The sequence below is a fragment of the Emys orbicularis genome, chromosome 20 (genome assembly GCF_028017835.1).
Source record: "Emys orbicularis isolate rEmyOrb1 chromosome 20, rEmyOrb1.hap1, whole genome shotgun sequence".
Classification (NCBI taxonomy): domain Eukaryota; kingdom Metazoa; phylum Chordata; order Testudines; family Emydidae; genus Emys; species Emys orbicularis.
The window spans coordinates 9,494,832-9,519,185 of NC_088702.1; the positions used below are offsets into that span (position 1 = coordinate 9,494,832).

The 24,354-nt window shown below is 53.1% G+C and overlaps 1 protein-coding gene across 1 annotated transcript in view; it reads left to right on the plus strand.

The window, feature by feature from the left end:
• Positions 1–5,781: 5,781 nt before the first annotated feature.
• The window catches only part of LOC135892305 (junctional adhesion molecule A-like), a 38,479-nt gene continuing 19,906 nt past the window's right edge, over positions 5,782–24,354 (plus strand). Inside the window, exons 1-2 of the mRNA XM_065420022.1 lie at positions 5,782–5,863; positions 22,298–22,357. Of these exons, the coding sequence (XP_065276094.1) occupies positions 5,806–5,863; positions 22,298–22,357 (118 nt within the window). The 5' untranslated portion in view covers positions 5,782–5,805. The remainder of the gene's footprint in view (positions 5,864–22,297; positions 22,358–24,354) is intronic.

Here is a 24,354-nt window from a genome sequence, read left to right on the forward strand (position 1 = left end):
ACCCTCAGCAAGTTTGCAGATGACACTAAACTGGGAGGAGTGGTAGATACGCTGGAGGGTAGGGATAGGATACAGAGGGACCTAGACAAATTAGAGAATCGGGCCAAAAGAAATCTGATGAGGTTCAACAAGGACAAGTGCAGAGTCCTGCACTTAGGAAGGAAGAATCCCATGCACTGCTACAAACTAGGGACTGACTGGCTTGGCAGCAGTTCTCCAGAAAAGGACCGAGGGGTTACAGTGGACAAGAAGCTGGATCTGAGTCAACAGTGTGCCCTCGTTGCCAAGAAGGCTAACAGCATTTTGGGCTGTATAAGTCGGAGCATTGCCAGCAGATCGAGGGACGAGATCATTCCCCTCTATTCGGCATTAGTGAGGCCTAATCTGGAGTACTGTGTCCAGTTTTGGGCCCCACACTACAAGAAGGATGTGGAAAAATTGGAAAGAGTCCAGCGGAGGGCAACAAAAATGATTAGGGGACTGGAGCACATGACTTATGAGGAGAGGCTGAGGGAACTGGAATTGTTTAGTCTGCAGAAGAGAAGAATGAGGGGGGATTTGATAGCTGCTTTCAACTACCTGAAAGGGGGTTCCAAAGAGGGTGGATCTAGACTGTTCTCAGTGGTACCAGATGACAGAACAAGGAGTAATGGTCTCAAGTTGCAGTGGGGGAGGTTTAGGTTGGATATTAGGAAAAACTTTTTCACTAGGAGGGTGGTGAAGCACTGGAATGGGTTACCTAGGGAGGGGGTGGAATCTCCTTCCTTAGAGGTTTTTAAGGTCAGGCTTGACAAAGCCCTGGCTGGGATGATTTAGTTGGGGATTACGTCCTGCTTTGAGCAGGGGGTTGAACTAGATGACCTCCTGAGGTCACTTCCAACCCTGATATTCTATGATTCTATTCAGAATTTTTTTAACTTGTCTGTCTAGCAGTGACCATCAGAGGTCAGCATACCCTCAAGGATCAATTTGCCGTACCTCCATAAGCCCCTTCGTTTTCAGTTCAAACCGATTTTTACTGAAAATTTCCCAGGGTTTAGAAAAAGTATTATTCATTTTTTTCTGATTTTTCACTCTACTTTTGTATCATTCAAATAGATAAAAAATAACTTGTTTTATTAGGAAAATACAATACATTGCATGAGATACATGCATTATGATAGTATGTTGGTCTGTATGTATATGCAAAGCTGTCTGTTGAGGTAAGGCTATGTATTAGTCTAGAAGAGGGATTCTCAAACTGGGGATCAGGACCCCTCAGGGGGTCACGAGTTTATTACATGGGGGGGGGGTGTCGCGAGCTGTCAGCCTCCACCCCAAACCCCGCTTTGCATCCAGTATTTAAAATGGTGTTAAATATATTCAAACGTATTTTTAATTTACATGGGGGGTCGCACTCAGAGGCTTGCTATGCGAAAGGGGTCACCAGTACAAAAGTTTGAGAACCACTGGTCTAGAAGATACACACAATAAACAAACAGGCATGCACGCAAGCTCTGAAGTGCGTGCGCATCTGAACGTACTGATGAATCTCACGCCCACCATATACATATTTCAAGCCATTAGCAGATAACGGTTTAAAGATTTGACACACTAAAATGGGAAGAAAATGAAAATCTGTATCAGAATACATTTCAGAACACAAGGAAGTATTTGAAAGTTTAAAAAAAACAAAAACAGGATAAAAGGATGAAGTTGAGTGTATGTGCTGCAAATCGTGTGGCCCAATTATTAATTGTACAGTAAAAACTGTGTTATCCGGCCCTGTACCAACCGGAAAGCCCTATAAACCGGCATTTCAAATTTTCATAGAAAGTCCGGTTTATACTCTGGTTGGTGCAGGGCCAGCAGGCTCCCTATCTGGCTCCGCGTGGCTCCCCGGAAGCGGCCAACTGTCCCTGCTGCTCCTAGGCAGAGGCGTGGCTAGGCAGCTCTGCCCGCTGCCTCCGCCCGCAGGTGCCGACCCCGCAACTCCCATTGGCCAGGAACTGCGGCCAATGGGAGCTGCAGAGCCAGCGCTCGAGGTGGGCAGGGGCAGCGTGCAGACCTGCTTGCCGCATGTCCGCCTAGGAGCAGCAGGGACAGGTTGCTGCTTGCAGGGAGCCGCCCAAGCTGATCGCCCCCAGATCCGGCACCCCAAAACCTCTCCCGCACTCCTAGCCCCCTCCCACATCCAAACTCCCTCCCTGAGCCCGCACCCCAACCCCGAGCCCCGTGCCCCCTCCCGCACCCAAACTCCCTCCCTCTTAGTTAACCAGTATTTTTCACATACCGGCACCCCCCATTCCCCCAACATGCTGGATAAAAATACTTTTACTGTAAATATTTATAGGCTAATAGTTCTAAATCTACACCAGTGAACCGTTTATTCAAACGAAAAGTTTCATTTGGGGATTAGAGATATATTGTTTTCTTAAACTCAGAGGTGGCCTTGTGTTTTAGTTCCGCAGCAAACCAAATTGATGAACGGAATTCAAAGCATTAATCTACTGAATACTTCCCCCCTCGTCTTTCAGACCACCAAAATAAACCCCGATATTTACCCAGAAAAATTATTAGAAGTTTTTTGCACTGAGTTTCACCTGGTTTTGTTGTTGTGGTAATAAACACTGATCAATTCCCAGGAAAAAATAAATAAAATAAAAATTGAAAATGAAGGGCCCTATACATCCACCAGTGATAACAATGTCCACAGTACCTGGGAGGTGAGCCCCATTGTCCCCCTCACCACAAGTAATACTGTACCAATCAACACACCTTGTAGGGACACACAGAGTAACAGAGAAGAAAAACATTTTTGCAAGCCCTGACTCCCTCCACCTTTCTCGGAATCAGGCTGACTGGAGCCAGCTAATGGAAACCAATGGGATAACACGAGGCATATGTAACATTAGTACCTGGGGCAGGCGAGAGGTGCAATATTGTGTCATTGGGTGGGAAGCTAGATCAGCACAGCTACATCACTCTGGGGTGTGGGTTCTCCTGCAAAGTTGAGGAAAACCCATTTTTGAATGGGGGGGGGGGGATGGGAGGCCAGGAAAGGGCTTTTTCATTGTAAATAAAAATGATGGACCTATTTTTATGATGCTGCTTAATCAAAACCAGCTGAATTATAACGCCACAGCCTTTGGTAGCGAAGCTAAAAGGCGGCGGACAGAGGGAGCACAGAGAAAGAACGACAGGAATGTGGAAAACGGAAGACGGGGATAGAGAGAGAAAGAGGGGAAGAGACATGCAAAATTGTACTGTTTTAACAAGGGGTAATGAAAACTATGTTTTGTTAACCCAGTGCATGAGGCTGAGTGGACACCCTTAAACCGATATAAATATTCCTCAGATCGATTTAGCTGCAGTCAATTAGACCTGGGGGTAACATTTTCAAAAGCACTTAAATGATTTAGGAGCCTAAGGCTGGGTCTACACTAAACAGTTTTGCCAGCATAGCTATGAGTGTGAAAAAAATTCACATCCCAATTGATGTAGCCAGGCTGGCCACCCATCCCATGTAGACCACTCTTGTTGGTATAGCTCACGTCGTTTGGGAGCTTAACGATAGCAGCAAAAGAACTCCTCTTGTTGGTATACCCAGCAGATCCACTAGGGGACTTACGCTGCATAGCTCTCTGCTGGTACTGCATAGTCTCCAGATCGCCTAGTGCAGTGTTTTTCAAACTGCGGGTTACGGCGGCTCAGGTCAGCACCGCCGACCGGGCTGTTAAAAGTCCCGTTGACGGTGCTGCCCAGCTAAGGTGGGCTAGTTCCTACCTGTTCTGACACCACCCTGCGCCCCAGAAGCGGCCAGCAGCAGGTCTGGCTCCTAGGTGGGTGGGGAGGGGGGGCCACAGGGTTCCACACGCTGCCCCCATCCCAAGCACCGGCTCCGCACTCCCATTGGCTGGGAACCAATGGGAACCAGCCAATGGGCGCTGGGGGTGTGTGTGTCAGTGCTTGTGGGCGAGAGCCATGTGGAGCTGCTTGAGTGCCTCCGCCAAGGAGCTGGACCTGGTGCTGGCCGCTTCCGGGGCTCAGCGCAGTTCGCGATGCCAGGAGAGGCAGGAAGCCGGCTTAGCACCCCCGCTGCGCTGCTTACCGGGAGCCGCCCGAGGTAAGCCCATGCCACAACCCCATTCCCCAATCCCAGCCCTGAGCCCTCCCCCAAAACCCGGAACCCTTTCCTGCACCCCAAACCCCTCACCCAGGCCCCACCTGAGAGCTTGCACCCCCATCCCAGAGCCCTCCCTCACTCCTGCAACCCAACCCCTTGCCCCAGCCTAGCGCCCCTTCCCACACCCTGAACCACTCATTCCTGGCCCCACCCCGCAGCCCTCACCCGTGCACCCCAATGCTCTGCCCCAGCCCTGAGCCTCTCCCACACCCCAAACCCCTCATCCCCAGCTCCTTTGGGTCATGGGCATTTTTCAAGAGGGGACTGAAACTATTAAAACAAGAGACAAACACCCCAAGGGACCCTCCCCCCCCCTCCCCCACCCAACCATCTCACTCCTTGCACCTAAGAAAACAAAAGAAGCAGCCATTAGACTCTGCAGAAGTGGTCCTGACTTGGAGTTTGGTCAGTAATGCTGTTGGAAGCATGTGGTGAGAAACTTTGCTTTAAATCTACTATAGTTTGTTAAGTTAAGCACTTGAAAGTATTTGATTATTGTTTTTCTTGTACCCATTTCTGATTGCAATGGTCTATATAGCATCTGTGCATATGACGTATTTCATATGTTACGTTACATGATGAGGGTTCAGCAGGATCAAAACGTTTTGAGGTCCCCGAATGGAATGTGTTCTGACTTTCCGTTCTGCGGATAACATTTCCCAAATATCAGGATTCTCCTGGGGGAGGGAAATGCTGTTTCTCCTGCTCTCCTGGTGAACCTGTTGCTGCCACCTGGGACTTCAGAGAGGGCCAGAGCCTGAGGGGGAGGAGCCTCTCCCCAGCACCTTGCCTCAGGCTGCCCTGTCACACTAAGACCAGGCGGCAGGGTGGGGTGCTGGGCCACAAGGGGCAGGGAGTGGGGTTGGGCTTGGGAAGGGGGTACCATGGGGTGGGGAGTGAGCTGGGCCAGGCCACAGGGGTTGGGAGGAATGCTGGCTTGGGTGATGCAGGAGGGAGACATGACCTGGCCAGACAGGTTCCTGGCCACAGGGGAGGTGTGTGTGTGTGGGGGCTCAGCCTGGGTGCAGGGACTGGGGGGTCGGGTGGGGGGGACCTTGGGCCACAGGGAGGTGCAGGGAGGGGGTGAGCTAGGCCGTGGGGAGGAGGCTGGGTGCAGGACACGGGTGGGGGGTGAGCTGGGCTGGGGGAAGGGCGGGGGGGGCAGGTTTCTCCCAGCAGCCTCTCTGATTTGGGGGGGCCTCAGTCCCTGGGTGCAGCCCCGCCCCCATCAGCGCCGAGCGGGGGTCGCGTTCTTTGGGCCAGTCGAGCAGAGTGTGGCCTCCGTCACCATGGCAACCGGAGAGTCCTGGCGGGGGGAGGGGAGGGCCTTGGGGCGGGGACTAAGTTCACGGGGGCGAGGTTAAGGGCCCCCATTGGTAGCCAATTAGGGCGGAGCTGTAGGTGTGAGACAGTCAGGGCACAGGGTTGACTATGTTATTGGTTGACGACACCGTACCGGAATCCAATCAGCACGTGGGGGCGGGGTGCACGGGGCGGTGTGCGTGGGCCAGGAGCCAATGGGGGCACAGAGGGCGGGGCCTCACCTGGGGAAAAGGTGGGGCCTCACCTGCGGGCGGTGCTCAGTCAGGCAGCGGCGGGCGGTATCTCGCAGAGCTCCGTGGGTAGCTGGGTGCGCGGCGATGGCTGGGCCCGGGGCGTGGGGCCGGCTCCACTTACTGCTCCTCAGCGTCAGCTCCTGTGAGTGCCGCGCCGGGGAGGGGGGGCAAGGGTAGGAGGGGGGCTGGGCGGTCAGACCGAGGGGGCGCGGGGCAGTGAGGCAAGCGGGCGGGTGGAGGGGAGGGTAGTGAAAGGGGTGGGGCAGGGAGGCGGGTAGAGGAGCGGTGAGGCGGGTAGGGGCAGCGAGGCGGGCGGGCGGGGGGGGGTAGAGGAGGAGGGGTAGGGGCAGCGAGGCGGGCGGGGGGGGTAGAGGAAGGGGGGTGGGGCAGCGAGGCGGGCGGGGGGAGGGTAGAGGAAGGGGGGTAGGGGCAGCGAGGCGGGCGGGGGGAGGGTAGAGGAGGAGGGGTAGGGGCAGCGAGGCGGGCGGGGGGAGGGTAGAGGAAGGGGGTAGGGCAGGGGGAGGGTAGAGGAAGGGGGGTAGGGGCAGCGAGGCGGGCGGGGGGAGTGTAGAGGAAGGGGGGGTAGGGGCAGTGCGGCGGGCGGGGGGAGGGTACAGGAAGGGGGGTAGGGGCAGCGAGGTGGGCGGGGGGAGGGTAGAGGAGGAGGGGTAGGGGCAGCGGGGCGGGGGGAGGGTAGAGGAAGGGGGGTGGGGCAGTGCGGCGGGCGGGGGGAGGGTAGAGGAGGAGGGGTAGGGGCAGCGAGGCGGGCGGGGGGAGTGTAGAGGAAGGGGGGGTAGGGGCAGCGAGGCGGGCGGGGGGAGTGTAGAGGAAGGGGGTAGGGGCAGTGCGGCGGGCGGGGGGAGGGTACAGGAAGGGGGGTAGGGGCAGCGAGGTGGGAGGGTAGAGGAGGAGGGGTAGGGGCAGCAGGGCGGGGGGAGGGTAGAGGAAGGGGGGTAGGGGCAGTGAGGCGGGTGGGGGGAGGGTAGAGGAGGAGGGGTAGGGGCAGCGGGGCGGGGGGAGGGTAGAGGAAGGGGGGTGGGGCAGTGCGGCGGGCGGGGGGGGTAGAGGAAGGGGGGTGGGGCAGCGAGGCGGGCGGGGGGGGGTAGAGGAAGGGGGGTGGGGCAGCGAGGCGGGCGGGGGGAGGGTAGAGGAAGGGGGGTAGGGGCAGCGAGGCGGGCGGGGGGAGGGTAGAGGAGGAGGGGTAGGGGCAGCGAGGCGGGCGGGGGGAGGGTAGAGGAAGGGGGTAGGGCAGGGGGAGGGTAGAGGAAGGGGGGTAGGGGCAGCGAGGCGGGCGGGGGGAGTGTAGAGGAAGGGGGGTAGGGGCAGTGCGGCGGGCGGGGGGAGGGTACAGGAAGGGGGGTAGGGGCAGCGAGGTGGGCGGGGGGAGGGTAGAGGAGGAGGGGTAGGGGCAGCGGGGCGGGCGGGGGGAGTGTAGAGGAAGGGGGTAGGGGCAGTGCGGCGGGCGGGGGGAGGGTACAGGAAGGGGGGTAGGGGCAGCGAGGTGGGAGGGTAGAGGAGGAGGGGTAGGGGCAGCAGGGCGGGGGGAGGGTAGAGGAAGGGGGGTAGGGGCAGTGAGGCGGGTGGGGGGAGGGTAGAGGAGGAGGGGTAGGGGCAGCGGGGCGGGGGGAGGGTAGAGGAAGGGGGGTGGGGCAGTGCGGCGGGCGGGGGGAGGGTAGAGGAGGAGGGGTAGGGGCAGCGAGGCGGGCGGGGGGAGTGTAGAGGAAGGGGGGTAGGGGCAGTGCGGCGGGCGGGGGGAGGGTACAGGAAGGGGGGTAGGGGCAGCGAGGTGGGAGGGTAGAGGAGGAGGGGTAGGGGCAGCGGGGCGGGGGGAGGGTAGAGGAAGGGGGGTAGGGGCAGTGAGGCGGGTGGGGGGAGGGTAGAGGAGGAGGGGTAGGGGCAGCGGGGCGGGGGGAGGGTAGAGGAAGGGGGGTAGGGGCAGTGCGGCGGGCGGGGGGAGGGTAGAGGAAGGGGGAGGGGCAGTGCGGCGGGCAGGGGAGAGGGTACAGGAAGGGGGTAGGGGCAGTGCGGCGGGCGGGGGGAGGGTAGAGGAAGGGGGGTAGGGGCAGTACGGCGGGCGGGGGGAGGGTACAGGAAGGGGGGGTAGGGGCAGTGAGGCGGGCGGGGGGAGGGTAGAGGAAGGGGGGTAGGCCCCCCCTTGCCGTGAGGCCCGACCTCCAGCCAGGTCTGAAACTGGAGCTGGGCAGTGTGGGGCACTGGCTGCTTGCAGCTGGCAGGAGCTGCCTGGGTGTGGGGTCCTGGCTCCAGGGCCAGCAGAATCCTCGGATAGCAGTGATTGTGGGGGGGCAGGGTCCAGGAGCCCAGGCCGGAGTGAGTCAGTCTAGACCACTATGGAGAGCTCCAGCCCTTCACCTACCCTGGGCATCGTGTCCCAGCTAGTGGGGACACAGGCTGGGGGGCTAGTCTCAGGCCCCGTGCTTGGCCTTAATTCTCCAATCCTGCTGGAGCTGGATGCCCGGCCAGCAGCCTCTGCTCTGCCTTCAGAGCTAGGTGGCCGGAGAACGGCAGCTGGTGGGGTGGGGAGAGAGGGCTAAGGCAAATTTTGGGGTGGCTATGGGCCCTGCAAGGCTTCCCCCCTCCCCTGAAGTGCTGCTCCTGGTCTAGGATGGAATTGGCAGAGAGGAATTCCAGCCAGGGATTGTAGATCATGTATTCAATGAGATTAGAGATAAAAGGGGGAGAGGCAATGGTATGGTAATGGAGGGAGAAGGGGGTGGGCCTTTTAAGGCATGTTTGTATTGTGGGAGGAAAGAGCCGGAGACGAGTAAGGGAGGGTATGAGACTGGGTGTGAGGCATGTGGGATGGAGTCAGTGAGGCAAGTGGAGGGGCTGGAGAAGGAAAGAAGATAAGAAACTTCTGTCTGTGATCAGGGAGAAGGAGGAGAGAGTTGTGAGGTGGGAGGGGAAGGTAAAGAAAGGGCAAGCAGATGGGAGAGGGAAGGTCATGTCAGGTTTTTTCCTGGGAAGAAATTGATAAGATCCCGTGTCAAGAGAGAAGCCGCGATGCAGGAGGAGAGGAAGGTTTGAGGATTGAGGGCTACACTGCTGGGGAAAAAAGTGTATTCTTAATTCAGGTTCACTAATTTGGGTTTAAATAATAATGAAGACACAGTAACCTGTCTTTTAGCTTGGGTTAGCAGTGCAAGTTCATCTTGCCCTATAGACGGTAATTCCAGATGCTAACACATGCTGTGTAGCTGTGTTTTCACTGCTATTTTATCCTAAGTTAGCTAACCTGAGTTAAGAATACTCCTCTAGTTTGCAGTGTAGACATACCCAAAAGTGGTGAAAAGGCAGCTGGGATTGGAGGTATGGGATTCATTTAAGATGGAGTAGCAGAGTGGTTCATGTAGGAAGATGGTAGAACAGGAGAGAATGAATTTGTAGTGCATGCAATTAGCCTGATCATAGCGGTTTTGCCAGGAACACACCACAATGCAAGAACAGGAGTGGAGGAAGCAGATGTTGGGGGTGAGCATGGGGGGAGGGGGAAGCTGGCAGGGCGGACCTTCAGATGGAAGGGGGTGAAAAATGTCAAGGGTGGATAAGTGAAGAATGGAGGGAATCAACAACCATTCCAGAGAAGAGGGATGAGACATCACCAAGTTAATGAACTGGAAGTCATGGAAAACAGTTTGCTTTCAATAGCTCTGGTTGATGTCAAAATCTGGTTAATTCTTTAGTGAGTCAGTGAATTTGTTCAGCAAAAGCTCTAATCTCTCTCATGTTTAAAAAAAAAAAAAAAAAAGGGCAAAAATACAAAACCCATTATTAAAACAGAAATCAATTCAGGCCTTTTTTGTGCATTGTTTCTTTACAATCAAACACATATTTTCCCCTTTTGCTGGTCACTTAAAAAACATTAAACCCTGCCCGTTTCCATTGCATTTCTAAAAGTCAATGTAAATTTGTGATTTTAGTTTTTAAAACTTACTTTTTAAAGAAATACAAACAAACCATTTGTGCTTGTTTAATTTCTGGGTCAAAGCTGACCTGCCAGCATCCTTTTTAAGGTAGCCTCTCTTTCCATTAAAAAAATCTTGCTTTTCAGTCTTAAGTAATGCATGTTACATGTGTGTAAATTTAACTTTGAATTAAAACTACAAATAATTCCAGAATGCATGTGTAGCTCCTGCAATCAGGGTTTGGCTTTTGCCCCCCTTTTTTACTTCCAGGTGGTTGTCTTGATGAAGTCAGACAAATTGACCACTTCTGTGTTCCAAAACCTCCCAGTTCCTTTTAACCATCCATCTTGATTAAATCATGGGGGTTTGCTGTCTCCTTTGCACATGATGCAGGTTTAATGACATTCTTATGATATATGAGCACTGGCTCCTCCTCTGCATTAATTACATGCTAGTGATAATGGGTTATTAATAAACCTGCGTGTCTGCTTTCCCCATCTAAATTTGCAGTCACCGCCTTATGTCTTTTAAATCCATCCTTAGTCTATCTTTGTGAAACCTATTTATCACTACCATGTGACGACACTAGACTAGTGATCACTCGTGAGTACTAAGATCATTGTTACAACTAACCTAACATCCCTTCTTCCTCCCTCCTGTCTGTTCCCAAGTCAAATCTTTTGTCTTAGACTGTGAGCCTTCTGGGTAAGGGACTGTCTGATTTGTTTGTACCTTGCCTAGGACAATGGGGCCCTAATTCCTGATAGAGGTGCTTATAACAAATGCAGATTGCAGAAGGCTCCAGTCTGTCCACACAAAGAATCAATACTCATGTAAAGTTGGCTCCAAATTAAGGTTTTTCTTTAAGTGGGTTAAAAAGCACTTACATTTTATAGGAAAACAGGAAAAATGACTATTTACAGATTTAATCTCTAAAACATTAGTAATAAGGGCAATATGCTTGACTGTTAATGGTAGAGGTATCAGCACGGGTTGTCTCAATAGTGCAGACAGAGGGCGGGAGTTTCAAAAGGATGTAAGAACCTCTGGAGAAACTGGTGGTCTAGACTAAGTCTTGATGGGATCCTGTTAGGACCGAGATCTTGCCTTTTGCTCCCTGAGCCTTTAAAATCCCCAGTGGGAGCATAACTCTTTGATAAACCTGAACTTCTCATTTGTGGGGGATGTAGTGACACGGTGATTGCTGACCCAGATGTTGGAGGGGAAATCTCCTTTGGAAGTGCAAAGATCTCAGTAATTAGTCTCATGCAGGGTGGAAGGATAGCTTATTGGATAAGGCACTGAACTAGGAATCAGGAGACTAGGGTCAGTTTCTTACTCTGCCACAGACTTCTGGTGTGACCTTGGCAAATCACTTAATCTACCATGTGCCTTAATTCACCATCTGTAAAATGAGGATAATACTTATCTACCTTCACGGCAGTGTGAGGTTAAAATCCATTGGTGGTTGTGAGGAGCTCAGCTATAACTACCTAGATCTGCTTTTGCTCTATGGGATGTTGGTGTTCCGGGGTGTGGATTTTGGGGGGGAAACTTTTTTTATAGTGAATCTGGGTTCATCATACATAAAAACAAACCTCTGTAGCTCAGATTGGAGAAATGAGCACCACACTGCTGCCTCTAGTGCCTGGGTGGAAAGGATGTGGCGGAGAGGCAATCCTAAATCCCAGTTTGCCTTTGGAAATTGTAAACTCAGTTATCTCACTTCTGCATGAGACCTCTGAAGAGATTACTGAGGCCGATTACCATGATGTGAGAGAGCCCACAAACGCCCTATTCCACAGCTAGGCATGCATGCAGCCCTAACCCTCCTCGCCCCAAGAGCCTGCACCGAACAACTTCCTTCCCAAAATAAAAGCTGCTTACAGGGCACCACCTCTGGCGTTTGTCCTTCCCCAAGCACTGTCCACTGCAACTGGCTACCTTCCTCCTGGCTTGAGAACAGCTCCTGGCTGCATGCATCTAGGGATGCTGGGCTGTCTCCCTCCTCCTCAGCACCCTCGCTCCCGCTTTCCTCCTCCTCTTGCCTTGTTGAACTGGGCTCTGAAGTGTCGAAGTGGAGGTGGGGTTGCCCTCAAGTATCGTGTCCAGCTCTTTGTAGAAACGGCAGGTCGCGGGGGTAGAACCGGAGCGGTAGTTTGCCTTGCGCGCTTTGCAGCACGCATTCCGCAGCTCCTTCACTTTAACCCTGCACTGCAGTGCGTCCCGGTCATGTCCCCTTTCCATCATGTCCCTTGATTTCTGCCCGAAGGTACACCTCTACCCCGATATAACGCTGTCCTCGGGAGCCAAAAAATCTTACCGCATTATAGGTGAAACCCCATTATATCGAACTTGCTTTAATCCGCCGGAGTGTGCAGCCCCGCTCCCCCGGACCACTGCTTTACTGCGTTGTATCCGAATTCGTGTTATATTGGGTCGCGTTATATCAGGGTAGAGGTGTATCATAATTCCTACAGCTGGGACTGGACAGCTTGCTCCCCCGAAACACTGATGAAGTCCAGCACCTCGCCATTGCTCCATACTGGGGATCGCCTGGCGCGTGGAGGCATGGTCACCTGGAAAGATTCGTTGAGAGCACTCCATGCCTTGCTGTGCAAACAGGAAGGGGATTTTCAAAATTCCCAGAGAATTTACAGGGCAGGGTCTGACGGTTGGTCACCTGAGGGCAGGGCAGTAGAGTTCAAAGTGATGACCAGAGTGGCTAGAACAGGCATTGTGGGACACTTCTGGAGGCTGATCAGGGCGTCAACACTGGCGCTGCGGCACTCCAGCCGGGGCGCAGCAAGCGTTATGCTTCTCGTGGAGGTGGATTACCAGGAGCGAACCAGCCGCGGAGTCTGGGTGCGCTACGTGCCTTGCCAGTGTGGACGCATCATGAGTTAGGGTGCCTGGGGCTGCTTTAATGTGCTCTAACTTGCAAGTGTAGCCAAGCCCTTAGTAAACAGCACCTCTTTACAAAGCAAGCAGGCTTGGCTGAAGTGGCTGGGCAATTCTTTCTTGTGCACTGAGTGACTGGTACAAATGCTCCTGCACTAATTCGTTGCAAAAAGATGGGTAATCGGTACTACTGGACAAGACTTGGAAGTTTTAAAACAGTGGGGGAGAAGCTTTCCCTTGTACTCCTATTGTAAGAGAAACTGGTTTCCCTGGCAGGTATGTACTTTGAGGAAGTAGTTAGTCAAACTATTGTTCTGACCATTTGTCCTCCATTTACTTCAATTGCTGCAATATGCATTTCCTTGTCACTCAACCACACTAGTTTCCCCACATCCCCAGTGTGCCAACCGCGCCCCATTTCTGCAGGGATGCAGGAAATACAGGAAGTGCTGAGACACTTTTTTATTTTTCCCCCACCGAGAAATTGTTTTGGAAATTTTGGCTGGGACTTCTGGTCCTGATTTTGCAGCTTCAGAGAGTCAGATCTTGAGCTGAAGTTACAAAGCCATCCCCTGCCACGTTGCTCCTAAGGAGAAGCTTTCCCTGCCCCACGGCAGAGGGAAGAGTGTATATTGAAGAATTAACAGCAGTGGAAAGGTAAAGACTGCAAGGAAAGCTGACCAAAGAGGGCATCTGTACAAGTGGGAGAGTCTTACTGGAAGTATCTAAAGCTGACACCATGCCCCACAAAGTTGCTGGTTCATGGGCGATGCCTGAGCATTGCCACATAGACCAGGGTAAGGCTGTGGCAGCCTGCTGATCATGTTGCAGGATCCAGCTGCAGGAAGCTCAGCATCCTCCCCTGCTTCCTGCCCCCATCGCTCCTCAGCTGCAGGGGGAGGGGTCACTGTACGGGAAGCTGCTCCCCCATCCGCCCAACCCCCGTGCATCTGGACCTCCCATACTCAGACCCCCCTGACATGTCTCACCCTGTACACCCAGAACCCCCCCCTAGCCCTCCATACCCAAACCCCACCCCACTGAACCTCAACGCCTGCATCTGGAGCCCCCCTGCCTCCAGACCCCCACCTTGCACCCAGCTCACCCCCCACTGAGCTCCCTGCACTCAACCCCCCACCCTGACAAGCCTCACCCCCCTGAGCCCCCACATCCAGACCCCCATGCCACTGACCCCCCCAACTAGCTGCACCCAGATCCCCACCCCACCAAGTCCCACTCCCCCAGCACCCAGAGCCTCCTGCTGAGACCCTCGCACCCAGACCCCTCCACCGATACCCAACCACTTTCACCTGGAAGCTCCTGCAGAGTCCCATTGCCCCTGCACCTGGAACCCCCGCCCCCAACGAGCCTCTGTGCATTCAGATCCCCCCACACTGAGCAGCCTGCACCCTGATTGTCCCACACAGAATCCTCTCACCCCACACTGAGCCCCTCCACACTTGGATCCTGCCTGGTTGAGCCTGCCTGCCCCACACCTGGCGCAGAGGGGCAGGGCCCCAGGGTGTGTCTGCAGTAGGCCCAGGCCTTGTGCTGGGTCAGGTGCAGCTAGGGTGACCAGGTAGCAAGTGTGGAAAAATTGGGACGGGGTGGGAGGTAGTAGGAGCCCATATTAAAAAAAAAAAAACCCAAATATCGGGACTGTCCCCATAAAATCAGAACATCTGGTCACCCTAAGTGCAGCCTCACCACTGAGTCCGTGTCCTGGGGGTGGGCAGTAGGGAGGCTGCAGGGTGATTCCCACCTTTGTACAACCAGTGGCCTGTGCTCCCCACTGCATGCTGGAGCCTCTGCATTTATTTATTGACAATAAAGCTTGAAGAGCTTTAAAATATTGTGTACAGAATTTTTGATTTTTTTTTATGCAGAATTTTTAATTTTGCCCTCAGGAGTAACAGGCAGTTCTTTAATGTAGCAGGCAAAGGCAGAATGCCAGATCTGAGGACTAGAAAGTGAAACTTGAAAAATTTAAACCAGAAACGAGGGGGCACATTTTTAACAGTGGGGGCATATCACTCACTGGGACAGTGAATCAAGAAGTTTGTCGGGTTCTCCATCACTTGAAATCTTTAAATCATGATTGGGTGTCTTAAAATATATGCTCTAGCTCAGTTACAAGTTATTGGACTTGAGGCAGGAATTGCTGGGTGAAATTCTAAGGCCTTTGCTCTGCAGGAGGTCAGACTAGATGGCCACACTGGTCCTTCCAGCACTTAAAAATCTATGGTCCTGTGTCTTGTCTTCCAAAGAATAGAGTCCCTTATGCCAGACGGGTTGCTATTAATGTAGTAAGATATCAGCTTTTGTGTACACTGAAAAATGCCACGTCTGTGGTTCACGCTCTGAAACATTGGTGCAGGACCAGCCAGCGATGGATTTACTCCCACAAACATTGCTCTCAGGGAACTGTGGGGCAGGGCCACTTGGTACAGCATCCTTGGAGGGTGTGCTATATGTTATAATTTGGACCTAGCCACGGTGGTGCATCTTTGTGTGTTATATCTGTTTAATTGTGAAATGGCGTCAGGTTGTTGTATAGACTTCAGACTACTGCTCAGGCTGAAACTCACTGACTCAAAGAACCGCTACTTTGTGTGTTAATTGTGCTGATTGTCATGTAGCTGATTTAGTTTTCCATGTGATTAGTGCTGCATATTACTGGTTTTCACTCTCTCTAGTTACTTAACTGAGGCCTTGGCTACACTGGCGCTGTACAGCGCTGCAACTTGCTGCGCTCAGGGGTGTGAAAAAACACCCCCCTGAGCACAGCGAGTGCAGCGTTGTAAAGCGCCAGTGTAATCAGTGCCTGCAGTGCTGCACGCTCTCGCAGCGCTGGCGGCGCGACTACACTCGTGCTTCACAGCGTCCTGAGTGTAGCCAAGGCCTGACTTTAATCAATGACTGCAATTTGATTTGCCCCATTTCCAGCCTGTTGCTGTCATTTAGCAGCCATTTTTATCAGACTGCTGCTTAGGCTTTTTCTGCTTGATTCAATTTACAGCCATAATGTCCATTAACACTTCATTTTACACCTCTGTCATTTCTCTCCTGACTTGCAAAGTACCAGCCTAGCTTAGCCTCTCTCTCTGTCTCCATCCTGCTCTTTGTCCCTGGTGGACCTGCAATACTGATACAGTTAAAATCATTTAATTTAAGGTATACCAAAGAACCAAGATGTAGTGAAACCTGATCATGGGACCTTAAACTGTATTAACCGTTGTCTTCTGCTTACCCTAATCGCCATTGTGTCACCGGCCTGAACACTGCAAGAACCATATTTAGAGGCAGCTGTGAAATATATAGCTTGTCTTTGTGGTCAGGAAAAATAACAGGATACAACTGTTAGGGAACTGTTTTAATCCTGGTAGATACTAGGCTATGTCACAGCCAGGCCAAGAAACTGTGACTGAGAAGGAAATGTCATAAACATGGGTGGCTCATGGCCAGATGTTATGACCATTTAAATTGGTTATAAGGCCCCATCTACAAAACAGCCCAGTCACTGGTCCCGGTTACAACATAGCTTTCCCTCGGAATAATCAAAGCATGGTTTACATTTGGTGGTGTAGACTAGATCTTGGCTGTTCCCGATGGGCTGTGTAAGAGCATTCCCAGACAGGGCTGAATCCTCCCAAGACCTGTCTCTACTACAAAGCGGAGCCATGATTTAGCTGTCACCCCGGTGTGGTTGTGGAATCAGTGGGGCTCTAGATTGTGAACTTCTTGGGGAGGAACCATATCTTGTAAACCTCCCCCACGCTTATGACACTGTAGAAAGCCTCCCCTTGTGAGAAGGGATTTAAGTATAAGAATATTTACAGATGGGGAAACTGAGGCACTTGTGTGCGTTGCCCAAGGCAGAGCCAAGACTAGCTCTTAGCAATCAGGCATCCAAGTCGACTGCCACTATAGAAGCAACCCATCCATTTGAAGCACACGCTAAATGTGTCAAGCTCCAGAAGCACACAAGATCACTAGCAAGTCTCGAATACTCATGCTGGTGGGGGGTGGTAACTTGCCTGCCAGTCGTAGGCATCTGGAGGAAACAACCCCACAAGGAAATGTAAAACAAATGGGGCAGCAGGTACCATTAAAATCATTAAAAACCTGCCACACCTCTGGGGAACCAGGACACCTGGCAAAGCAGCATGAGAAAGGAACTAAGAGTTCTTCTTCGAGTGATTGCTCATGTGCATTCCAATAGGTGTGCGTGCACGTGCGTGCTGCATGCACAATCATAGGAAGCTATTTTCCCCTAGCGATACCCGTCGGTTGGCTGTGGAGACCCCTGGAGTGGCACCTTTATGGCAGTGTATATAGGTCCCTACCAACCCGCCGCCTGCTCAGTTCCTTCTTACCGCCAGTGACGGTTGTTGGAGCAGCTCAGTCTCTTGCGTTTGCAAGTGCCTACCTAGTGGTTCCCTTTCTTAGTTGTATATAGTTTAGTTCGTTATATAGTAGTTTGTAGTTTAGTTGCACTTACTTCGGGGGACTTCCCCTCCCCCCGTATTGGTTTCCCCAGGCACTGGGGCATGCCTCAGTCACAGGGATTTAAGGCGTGTGAGAGGTGTGTGAAACCTATGCCCGCAGGCAATCCACATGCTGCCTGTCTCAAGTGTTTAGGAGAAGGCCATCAGACAGATAAGTGCCCAATTTGCAGGAGCTTCATACCCAGGACTAAGAGAGAGCGCGTTTGAAGCTCCTCCTGACGGAGTAGGCCCTCCAGCCGAGCTGGCACCAGAAGCGGCACTGGCATCATCGGTGCGCAGCGCCCCAGTGCGGGATGTCCCGGCACTGAGGAAGGACTCCTCCAAGGAGCACCGGTGCTGCTTCCCAACCTATAAGGCCAGTGCCACCATGCAGCACTGCTCGCAGTCCCTGGTGCCGCATAAGAAGGCGGACGGGGTCGTTCCTCCGTCAAGAAGCCTTGAGTGAACTCCAGCATGGTGCGTCCTCCGGTGGGACACCCATGGTCTGGGCCTCAAGACCTGGCACCGTTGACTCCGGCCCCAACAGGAGGCCCATCGAGTCCAGTGCTGATGGACTCCCTAACTCAGGAGGATTTGGAGGAAGAGATCGACCGTCCCTCCATGCCGGACACCTACGAGGCAGCATGAGACCTCATTGCCATGACGGCACAGTCCCCGGCCCCGCAAGCCCAGGCACCAGTGGCGGCACCGGCTACAACGTCTAGCTCGGCACCACATCTGGCTCCGGCACCGATGGCGGCACCGCCTCTGGTTCATCATCGTGGCAAGCCTATGATGTCACGGCACCACTTACCATCACCCTGGTACTGCTCCCCGGCACCGTCCGGCTCCACGCCCTCCCATCTCCTGTGGTTGGGCACAGACTACTCATCCGAGTCAGACGCCGAGTCTTCCGTCTCTTGACGCCGCCACTACCGCTCCTGGTCCTGGCACCGCAGACTGGTGGAATCATCGGCACCCGTGGTCTCCTGGCCACCCCAGTGGCAGGGCCCAGTCCAATGGCCCTTTTGGACTCCTTGGGCCTACCACCAGGGTCAGGGCTCCAGCTGGCATCGGTGGCATCTGCACCCCATGGGGCCCCCCCAGCAACATCGCTGGCTCGCTACACCCCCGTATGAGACAGGGACCCTGGGCTGTCATGCTCAGGCGCAGCACCCGATCCAGCGCCATCAGTGACACGAGAGCCACCTCCAGTCACGGGAGGCTCCGAGGTACCTGACCCGACCTCCAGAGAGCCAGAATGGCAGGAAGACCCTGTCCCCACGGGCCGCCACCGCCGCCTCCTTGCCCGACAAGGCAGGAGCGGGCACCACCACCACCACCACCCTACCAGTGATGGACACCAAGGGTCCCCAGGATCTCCTTAGGAGGGTGGCCCTAAACCTTAATCTCCAGGCAGAGGAGGTCATGGAGGGAGTCTGGCCCGCTGGTGGACATCCTTGCCCCTGAGGGTCCTTCTAGGATGGCCTTGCCCCTCATAAGAATGATCCAAAATACCACAAAGGTGCTTTGGCAGACTCCAGCCTCTATACCACCCACCGCTAAAGGGGTGGAAAGACAATATTTTGTGCCGCAGGAAGGGTACGAACACCTTTTCACCCACCCCAACCGGGGACTCTGGTGGTCGATGTGGCAAACCACAAAAAGCGGCAAGGACAGCCGGGTCCCGCGCCTAAGTCACGGGACACTAAGAACTGGACCTTTTTGTCCAAAAAGTCTAGTTGACTGGGGGCTCCAGCTTCGAGTGGCCAACCAGCAAGTGGTACTCGGCCGCTATGCTTTCAACTCTTGGAGTTTGTTGGCAAAGTTCCAGGAGTTACTCCTGGCTGACTCGTGCAAGTAGTTTAGCGCGCTCCTTGAGGAGGGCAGGGTTGTCTCCAGAACCTCCCTCCAGGCTGTGTTAGACGCGATGGACTCGTGGGCTCGGACCATCGCCACCATCACAATGAGGTGCAGTGCATGGCTCCAGGTCTCAGGGATACCACCTGAGGTCCAGAACACAATACAGGACCTCCCCTTTGACTGTGCAGGCCTGTTCACCCAAAATACAGACTCTCGCCTGCACAGCCTTAAGGACTTGCGGGCAACTTTGAAGTCTTTGGGGATCCTTTTAAGCCTCAGCCCCCGTCCCGCTTCTACTCTGGGCATCGTAGATGAGACTCGTCAAGGAGACGGGGCAGAAATAATAGGAGGCCCGCCACAGTCCTCAGGCCAAGGCCAGGGTTCGGCCAAACAGCCCCCTGGCCTGAAGCCAAACTTTTGAAGATGCGCCCAAGAATGGAGCATCAGTTTCAGTCTCTCTGTTCCTTACTCCCCCCCCCCCCCCCCTTGTGAATCGACTCTCCCGCTTCTACCGTGCTTGGTCCCAGATCACATCAGATCGTTGGGTCCTCAGCACGGTAGGGGTGGGATATTCTGTTCCCTCCCATCCCTGTCCCTTTTCAGGGACCCTTCTCACAAGCACTCCTCTTGCAGGAGGTGCAATCGCTCCTCGCTCTAGGGGCAATAGAGGAGGTTCCTCAGGAGTTCAGGGGCAAGGGGTTCTACTCCTGCTATTTCCTGATCCCCCAAGGCCAAGGGCTGGCTCCGGCCTATCCTGGACCTGCGAGATCTCAACACATTCATAAGGAAGGTGAAGTTTCGCATGATCTCTCTGGCCACCATCATTCCTTCCCTGGATCCGGGGGACTGGTACGCCGCCCTCAACTTGAAAGGTGCGTACTTCCATATATTTATTATCCTGGCCCACAGACGATTCATGGTCAGTGGCCAGTGCTAGCAGTTCAGGGTGCTCCCGTTCGGGCTCTCGGCGGCCCCCTGGGTATTCACCACATGTATGGCAGTCGAGGCAGTGTCAGGCGCAGTGTCAGGCGCAAGTATTCCCGTACCTAGACGACTGGTTCATCAAGGCAGAGTCCCAAGCACAGGCCGCAGAGCATGTGTCCCTGCCCCAGGCCACATTCCACAGGCTGGGCCTCATATTGAATGTGCACTCACGGACATCATCGAAAACCTTCGCCGGTTTCCCACAACCACGGCCAGAAATTGCATGAAACTATTGGGGCATATGGCAGCCTGCACATACGTGGTCCAGCACTCCAGGTTATACCTTCGGCCCCTCCAGGCGTGGTTGGCGCGGGTGCACAGGCCGGGCAGGGACCTGCTGGACACAAAAGTTACCCTCCCCCCTCGCATCCTCGAATCTCTCCACTCGTGGCTGCAACCACCCGTTGTTTGTGCGGGAGTACCCTTTGCCAAACCCCATCCTACGCTATCCCTAGTCACGGACGCCTCAGCGCTCAGTGGGGGAGTGCACCTGAGCAATATCAGAACCCAAGGCCTATGGTCCCACACAGAATTATCGCTGCATATCAATGTAAGGGAGCTGAAGGCGGTTTGTCTGGCATGCCAAGCGTTCTAGCCCACCTGCAGGGCGCATGTGTGTGGGTGCTGACGGACAACACTATAGAAACATCTATAGCGATGTTTCTATAGAAACAAACAGGGTGGTGCTTGCTCCTCTCCCCTGTGCCAGGAAGCCCTCGAACTGTGGGATTTTTGCATCGCCCACTTGATGCACCTTCCAGGAGCACAAAACGAGCTAGCCGACCGCCTTAGCCGCTGGTTTCACGGTCACGAATGGTCCCTCAGGCTGGACATCGCACACTCAATTTTCCAGACGGGGGGCTTGCCCCACATAGACCTGTTCGCGACGCAGAGCAACAGGAAGTGCCAGCGGTTCTGCTAGGAATAACGTAGCTGAAGTCGACGTACTTAGATCTACTCACCGTGGTGTCTTCACTGTGGTGAGTCGACTGCTGCCGCTCCGCCGTCGACTCCGCATGTGCCTCTCACGCCGGTGGAGTACAGGAGTTGACGGGAGAGCGCTCGGGGGTCGATTTATCGCGTCTGTGCCCTTGGCCTCTCCAGGCTGGAGGGAGCTCAGTGTAGGACTGCTTTTGGATTTCACCCAGAAACTCCAGTTGGGGAACATGCTGCTGCCCAGAACTACGTTCAGAGCAGTGCACCAGCTCCCTTTTGGGGCACAGGTACAATTCAGAGTATTGGTGAGAATCTTTAAACCTCTGAATTGTCAGGGCCCCAGCTCCCGGAAAGATTCCCCTGTCCTAGCCCGTCATAGCCATGTGCGATCGCTTTTGTTTTCTGGCCTAGAACCAGCACGGAGTTTTCCCAGTGGAGGTCCCCATCCCATTTGGAACTTGCTGTTCATCGGAGCCAGAACCTCAGGGCTCTCAGAGTGTAATATAAAATTGTCTGTGTGTTTGGTGGTGGTCCTGGCAAGACTAGGGCATTGTGGCTTCCAGCCCGAATGGCAATCACGCTGTATTTATAGATCTAAAATTGCACTCATGTCAAGGGCAATAGGTGCTATAAAAGTTCTGTAACAGCGCTAGAAACTGTGATTGCATAAGCAAAAATGGCAAAGTGCAAAGCTGTCTGGGGAAGAGGAACCAGCCTGTGCACACTTCAGTCAGTTTTGGCTCTTTCTCGGTGGATCAGAGATAAGCTGAGTGGTTTTGTGTGGGGAGGAGGAGTGCTGCTGAGACTGGGGATGCGATTTGGGGGGCAATTGTTTAAAGAGGAAGAGGGGAAGAAATCTGTATCTGTCTTTAGATTGTAAGGTTTCAGAGTAGCAGCCGTGTTAGTCTGTATCCGCAAAAAGAACAGGAGTACTTGTGGCACCTTAGAGACTAACAAATTTATTAGAGCATAAGCTTTCGTGGGCTACGAAGAAGTGGGCTGTAGCCCACGAAAGCTTATGCTCTAATAAATTTGTTAGACTCTAAGGTGCCACAAGTACTCCTGTTCTTTTTAGATTGTAAGCGCTTTGGGGCAGGGACTGGTCTGGTCTGTACGCGTGCAGTGTGTAGCCTAGTGGTCCTAGTGGTCCTAGTGATCCTTGTTCAGCGTCGTAAGGCCTTACCGAATACAAACATTTAACTTTGTCTTAACAAAAACCAACCAGAAAGCAAAGCTTGAAGCAGTCTGACTAAAACCCCTTTCCCATAATGGGGTGCAGACCCTTGGCAACTACTGTAAGGCTAAGAGTTCTCCAAGAAAATGAGGTAGAAAAGAATGTTCTTAAGGTGTTGATCCTTCATAGGAGAGCTGAATCTCTGTGGGGTTGAGCTTGGCAGCTGTTCTGCTGTCTCTGGGATCACTTGGGTTCTGTGGTTTCTAAACAAACCTCTCTCCTAATCGTATTTTTTCTCCTTCCCATAGGGTCCTTGATATCAGCCCAGGTGATGGACACACAAACCATTCAAGTGCCTGAGAATGACCGTAAGTGCAGAGTGCTAAATTATATATTCAAAGGCCGGAAGGGTCACCATGATCTAGTCAGACCTCCTTGATAACACAAGCCATAGGTCTTCCCTGAATTCATTCCTGTTTGAACTAGAGCAGATCTTCTGAAAAAACGATTGATTTAAAAATTGCCAGTGATGGAGAAGTTGTTGATTGCTGCCTGTGCAGTCAAGAGAACAGGAGTACTTGTGGCACCTTAGAGACTAACAAATTTATTAGAGCATAAGCTTTCGTGGGCTACAGCCCACTTCTTCGGATGCATATAGAGTGAAACATATTGAGGGGAGATATATACACACATACAGAGAGCATGAACAGGTGGGAGTTGTCTTACCAACTCTGAGAGGCCAATTAAGTAAGTGAAAAAAACTTTTGAAGTGATAATCAAGATAGCTCAGTACAGACAGTTTGATAAGAAGTGTGAGAATACTTACAAGGGGAGATAGATTCAATGTTTGTAATGGCTCAGCCATTCCCAGTCCTTATTCAATCCTGAGTTGATCGTATCTAGTTTGCATATCAAGTCCAGCTCAGCAGTCTCTCCTTGGAGTCTGTTTTTGAAGTTTTTCTGTTGTAAGATAGCCACCCGCAGGTCTGTCATTGAATGACCAGACAGGTTAAAGTGTTCTCCCACTGGTTTTTGAGTATTATGAATCCTGATGTCAGATTTGTGTCCATTAATTCTTTTGCGTAGAGACTGTCCGGTTTGGCCAATGTACATGGCAGAGGGGCATTGCTGGCACATGACGGCATATATCACATTGGTAGATGTGCAGGTGAACGAGCCCCTGATGGTATGGCTGATGTGATTAGGCCCTGTGATGATGTCACTTGAATAGATATATGGACAGAGTTGGCATCGGGCTTCTTCGATCCGTGTGGATTCCACTGCAGCTGCACGTGCATCTCGTGGGCATGAGTTTGGTTTCTTTTGAATAGCTGAGCTTGTTGGAGCCACTTATCTTCTCCCCCCTCCTTCCCGCCCCCTTCGTGCTCCTGTTTGAAGGCGTAAAAGGCAGAACAGACGCAATCCTCCCTCACTTCCCTTTGATGCCCATGGCAGCAAGACGGGACCGAGCGAGCGTCTGACCCACTGTTCCCCTAACTGAACACCGTTATATTTTTAAATCAGATTTGTGAAAAAATCTTCATCTTCACACTCCTTTCATGTGGACGTTTAATAAAAAAAATAAATAAAAAAAAAAAAGTGAGGACCCCCTCCCCCTCATACCTCATGCAAACTGCCACGTCTCAAGGTGGACTTCAGAATCTGCCTATCCTGTGATGGACTCATGCCTATCAAGGATGAACACAGTCAAGGCAGCTTCTGCCTATGGGAGAGCCACTTCCCGGATCGGTGCTCTGTCCTTTTCATCCAGGACCTGCAAATCCAGGGACACTCTGCTCAGGCGGCATATGCTGGAGCAGTCCACATGGGTCACTTCAGACACAGAAGTGACAACCACTACCAGTGTCAGGCTAGTTAAGCCAGTATCTGCCAGTGCTCTCTTGAGCATAGGTCATGCTCCAGGATTGAGCGCTGGACAGAAGGCGAAGAGAATATCGGCAGAGCTGGCACAAGTGACTTTGATGCCAACTTCAATATTGGCGAAGGCCTCTGCACCGAAAGCCGCAGTACTGACACTCTTGGCACAGACGACCCTGGTGTCCGCATCGGTCACTCTGGCGCTGGCTTCCCAGGCAGTAAAGCTGGCATCCGTGCCTGTACATAAAGATGAGATGCACTCGTGGGACTGGACAGGGCCCATATGTAACACCAAACATGAAGGAAGGTCCCAGGAGGAGGAAACAAAACGTGTTCAAAGGACAGAGCATCTGAATTCTCTACATAGGCTGCGAATGGCACAGGGAATGAGGGACCCAGCACCAGTCTTGGCACAGGTGTCTGCCCTGGAGTAATCTGGATCACTTCCAGACATGTTCCCTGTGCTGAAGAGACTAATGGAACCGGC